Source organism: Ceratotherium simum, chromosome 6 (assembly GCF_057802395.1).
Source record: "Ceratotherium simum simum isolate JZ-2026a chromosome 6, ASM5780239v1, whole genome shotgun sequence".
Lineage (NCBI taxonomy): Eukaryota > Metazoa > Chordata > Mammalia > Perissodactyla > Rhinocerotidae > Ceratotherium > Ceratotherium simum.
In genome coordinates, this window is record NC_141905.1 from 53,104,606 (window position 1) to 53,109,173 (window position 4,568).

Below are 4,568 nucleotides of genomic sequence, written 5' to 3' on the forward strand. Positions count from 1 at the left end.
TAAGTAGGGAAATACAACGAGAACAAGATGGTCCAATGCTTTTAATAAATTCTCTCACTGAGCTGCAGATGCCTTGCTACTTCTGATGCCCCTGCCGATCCCAGCTCTGACAGTAAAGCTGGGTGTGCCCTTGCAACTTTGGCTTCATTGCCAATGGCACCTGCAGGGAAAACTACCCATTTTCCCTCATGTCCATTCTCCTCATTATTTTAGAGATTTTGATCCTGCCTTCTCCCAACAGCAGGTTTAACCTTCCAAATCTTTCTAGAAGTTCCAGATACAGAAAGCTTCTCTATTTCTCTGGCCATTTTGATTGTCTTTCTCTGGATCTTTTCTCACTCCATGATCTTTCTTTGTTTATAATGTGTAGTACACTACACATAGTACTTGTTGATTTTCATGTGTTATCATCTCTATGCAAAACTATCTATAGGATTCTAGAGAGCCAGTAGTGTGTCTTAGGGACCTCAGATTTAACCCAGCCCAACTCCCTCAACGTGCAGGTCGGAGACACTGGAACTTAGCCAAAGTCAGTCTGGAAGCTGAGGATAGGATCTGTCCGTTTCCCTTCCACTGCAAGCAATTGGCCCCTATCAGTCTGTATTCTGTTCCTGAGACAGAGTCCTGATGTAGCTCTTTTTAAAGAGTAAAGGAGCAGAAACAGTAGCAACCTATTCTGTGTACTTAGGCCTGCAGAGTTTGGCCTTTCCCTCTTTCGTAGAGGTAAGTTCATCAGACTGCCAAAGGGCACACAGGAAGGAATTGGCAGTTGTCTTGTATGGAGAGGCAGAGCTATGATTCCTGCTACAATTCTAGACAGTGCTGTTTCATTTCCAATGCCCTTTTCTGATGACGCCCAAATTTTGCCAACCTTTTTTGAGAAAGTGTACATTGGTCCCTATCTTTAGGGATTGGTCTCCAGCTACTCTGAGCTTCCTTTCCTTGGCCAAGATGAATTTTATCTAATGGTCAATGTTACTCAGAATGTGACTTCATAAACCTGGCCTGAAACTATGTGCAATCCAAATGTTTTGCCAATTGTGTGAATTCAAGAATGTGCAGAATAGGTAAAAGATAGTTTCTATTTCCTAGAGGCTGGTCAAAGAGGAAAAAGTTCAGGAGATGTTTGGTATCTATAAGATTGTTGCATTTACCACTATTTTAAAAGGGGAGGGAGTGTAAAGAACAGAAGGTCAGCAAAAAGGTAAAAACCTTATACTTGGGGGGTGCTTAAATGTCTAGTGGGCTCAGGCCTGTAACATAAACGAGTAAAGTCAATTGATAAGATGTGTAGGAGCAGTGAAGAACTCTAGAAAACATGCCTAATCTAAAGGAGGCAGCCAATATTCAGTGTCAGCCAATTGTTGTCATGTAGGAAGGTGGGTCCAATGTTGCTAGCTCTGATTTTTCAAGAGAACTCAGAAATCTGGATTTTTATATAAAATTATCTACTTTGGGGGGTTGATGTTGATTTTTTTTTGAAAATTATCTAATTTTTAGATGCTGGCAACAAATCCAAATTGGAAGGAAGGAAAGGAGGGAGGGAGGAAGAGAGGAAAAGTGAAGGAGAACCACCTGCAGGCCAAACAGAACAGTGATAGGGCCCAGAGGTTGCCAGTTTGTGACTTTTATCTTATGCAGACTTCTTACTTCCTGTCTTCTCCCAACAAGGTATACTCAGAACTAGATCAAACAGTCAGAATTTCCATTGCCCTGCCAATTCTGTAAATCTAGCCATATAGTTTTTATTGAGCTCCTAATATGTGCAAAGTCTATCATTACATCTTATTTAATATGAAATATGTTAACAATTAATTACATGAAACAGAGATACAACTTCCATAATGGTCCAAATGACTCTGACATAAACTTACACTTTAGCTGTTTTTAAAAATATGATCAAAATTAAAGAGAATTGTTTTTTTCAAACCTACTGGAGCATTCAACTTTTACAATTCACTTCTGAATTTAGAAGGTTAATGAGAAAGTTTCAGAACATTAGGCGTCACTCCGTTTAAAAGTAGCACTTCTAAAAGAATTCCAAGGCAACCATCCTGAAAATCTTTCATAGGAGTCAGTTTTGACTCTAAATGGCTTCTATACCTATAGAGGTCACCTATGACACCAAGCAGCATCCAGGTTCATGCTAATTCCGAAGGGAAAAAAGTTGGTAATCTTGTCAACTGATTAGATAAGAAGACACTGAACAATTCAACCTGGCTCAGGTTATCAATTGCTCATGATTACATTTTAATATAAATGTGTTAAACAGTATACGTTGTATCCTGCTTTCCATACGAGATTCACATCATGTCAATCATTGTTTCCCCCTTATTTTTTTCAGCCTCTCTCTGTGTCCATCTCTCTCCCCAGTCTACAGTTTCTGCATATTTAAGGTATGCCTACTTCCGTTTCCACTATTTCTTCTGTTGTTAATCAGAGTCGAGACTCTTCAACATTTTTTAACTTCTTTGCTGTCTCAGATATTCTCCATACCCCTTACACTCTCACCCCAAGCCACCCCCAGCCCAGCCCCATTCTAGAACCTGGACTTTCCTCCACTCTCTATCCCATATCTCTTGGCCTAAATAATGCCCTTAGCTTCCCCTCCCCCTCTGAGCACCTTCTTCCCCTGCCCCCCCACCCCTTCCCCCGATGTCCCTCCCCAGGCCTGCAGCCTCAGCCATTCCAGAAATTGACAAAGAAGTTGCAGAGGGAGCGCCACTCCTCAGCACAGTAGGTCTCCGTGAGCTTCGCGTTTTGGTCCAGTCCGTCAGGGTCGGGCCCTGTCCCCAGGGGTCGCTCCTCGTCGGGGTCCGAGGCTGCCGTCCTCTTGCCGCCTTTGGTCTTCTCAGAGGGCTTCTCTTTGGGCGGAGCGCTCGGGGGAGGCGGGACCCCTGCGGCGGGGCCCGGCGCGGACTCCCGGGGCCATCCCCGGCTCCCGGCCCGGGGCTTGAGATCCCGGGGGAAGCCCGCCGCAGTGGGGCCAGCGGGTGGGGACGGGTAGGGCACTAGTCGCAGCTCGGCGCCGTGGCCCTTCTTGCCGGCGCACAGGCGGGCCCTGAGCGGCGCGGCGTCGTGGCAGGGCCGCGACTTCTTGCGCAGCCGGCCCAGCACCTGCCTCCAGTAGTGCGGGCGGCGGGCGGCGTAGGCGGCGCAGCGCTCCGGCTCCCCGCGGTAGGCGCACTGGTGGCGCGCCCCGTCCGGGCCCTGGCAGCGCAGCAGCAGCTCGCTTCCCGCCGCGGGCCTTGGGGCGGGCAGCAGGAGCTGCCAGCTGCACGCGTGCCCCTCGGGGCTAACAAAGCGGCCCGAGGAGCCAACTGCGGGACCCGGGGCCGGCTCTGCTGCGCTGCCAGCGGGCCCCTTGTCCCTTCGGGTGGCCGAGAGGACATAGCCGCCCAGCAGCAGCAGCAGCGAGAGGGGCGCTCGCAACCTCAGAGGACTCATGGCCCGCGATGTCTGCGCTCAGGTCGGCTCTTCTGGGACCCTTGGGCGCTTCAGTGGTGGCAGGACCAGGAAAGGGACATCCCTTGGACCTGCAGACAGAGGCAGAGACGGCGTCTGACTGAGCCAGGTGCAGCTCTTCGTCCGAGGACATGCACCTGCGAATCTGCCTCCCCAGACTTGGTGGGCGCTGGTTTCTAGTGGGCAGCAACTGCCTGCGAGGGGCCCCTCTGAAAAGTTTCCCTGGGAGAAACCCGCTTACTGTCTAAATAGTCGTTTTGAAACTATTTGTGCTTTGAGGTTTTCTTCTGCGCGCAAATACGAGAGCAAAGAAATGCCTAATAATTACCACCTCCGCTCCTTCCTCCACCCTCTCCCTTCTCCATCCTCCAATAAACTATCTACAAAATCATTTCAGATTATTCTTCGGAAACATGCATTTTGAACTTACCGAGTTCTGGGAGCCGTAGCGGAGCCTGGTTACGGTAAAGGGAATGACGGCATGAAGGATTAGTCTGTTGTAGCCGCCTCCCAGTGAATGAACGTGTTATCAGTGGGACAGAAGGGGCCTCCCCCACTATGCCCCTCCCAGACTTCCCTCGCACTGGCAGACTTCTTACCACCACGCCACAACACCCCCCCCCAAGATGTATGGTAGAAGTGGCAATGTAACATGAAATACAACTCTTGCATTTTGCTTCCAATGTTTAAAATAATCAAGTGAATTTTAACAAATCATTCTTTCCTTTTACATATTTAATCATCCAAAAATAAGTTAAACAGATCTAAGTTTTAAGAGAAACAAAATGAAACAAAACAATTGTCAGTATTCTAAACCAGGCACTATTTACCCTCTATTTTTCATATCACTCTGAGTTCTATATTTTCACCCATCATAGCTGATAGTCTTTCTCATCCTAATAACTTAATAAAAATATTACTACTAATAAAAATATAATATCCCAGTTTATTAACTTACCATTCTGTACAGCAGTTCACTCAGGAGTGGCCATTTGGGCTTTTGATTATTTTTAGGTATTATAAATCAGTTATAAAATTTTTACAAGAATTAGAAGTTTAAAAAATTTATTTGGATTATAGTTGCAAGGTAATATTACCAATTC

General features: G+C 46.7%; 1 protein-coding gene across 1 annotated transcript; it reads right to left on the reverse strand.

The window, feature by feature from the left end:
- Positions 1-2,663: 2,663 nt before the first annotated feature.
- On the reverse strand, positions 2,664-3,971 carry FGFBP3 (fibroblast growth factor binding protein 3). The gene is made up of 2 exons (XM_004427824.3): positions 3,896-3,971; positions 2,664-3,536 (listed from the first exon to the last, which is right to left on the reverse strand). The coding sequence occupies exon 2, from the start codon at positions 3,445-3,447 to the stop codon at positions 2,680-2,682; it is 768 nt and encodes a 255-aa protein (XP_004427881.1). The 5' UTR covers positions 3,448-3,536; positions 3,896-3,971; the 3' UTR covers positions 2,664-2,679.
- Between the last annotated feature and the right edge of the window lie 597 nt (positions 3,972-4,568).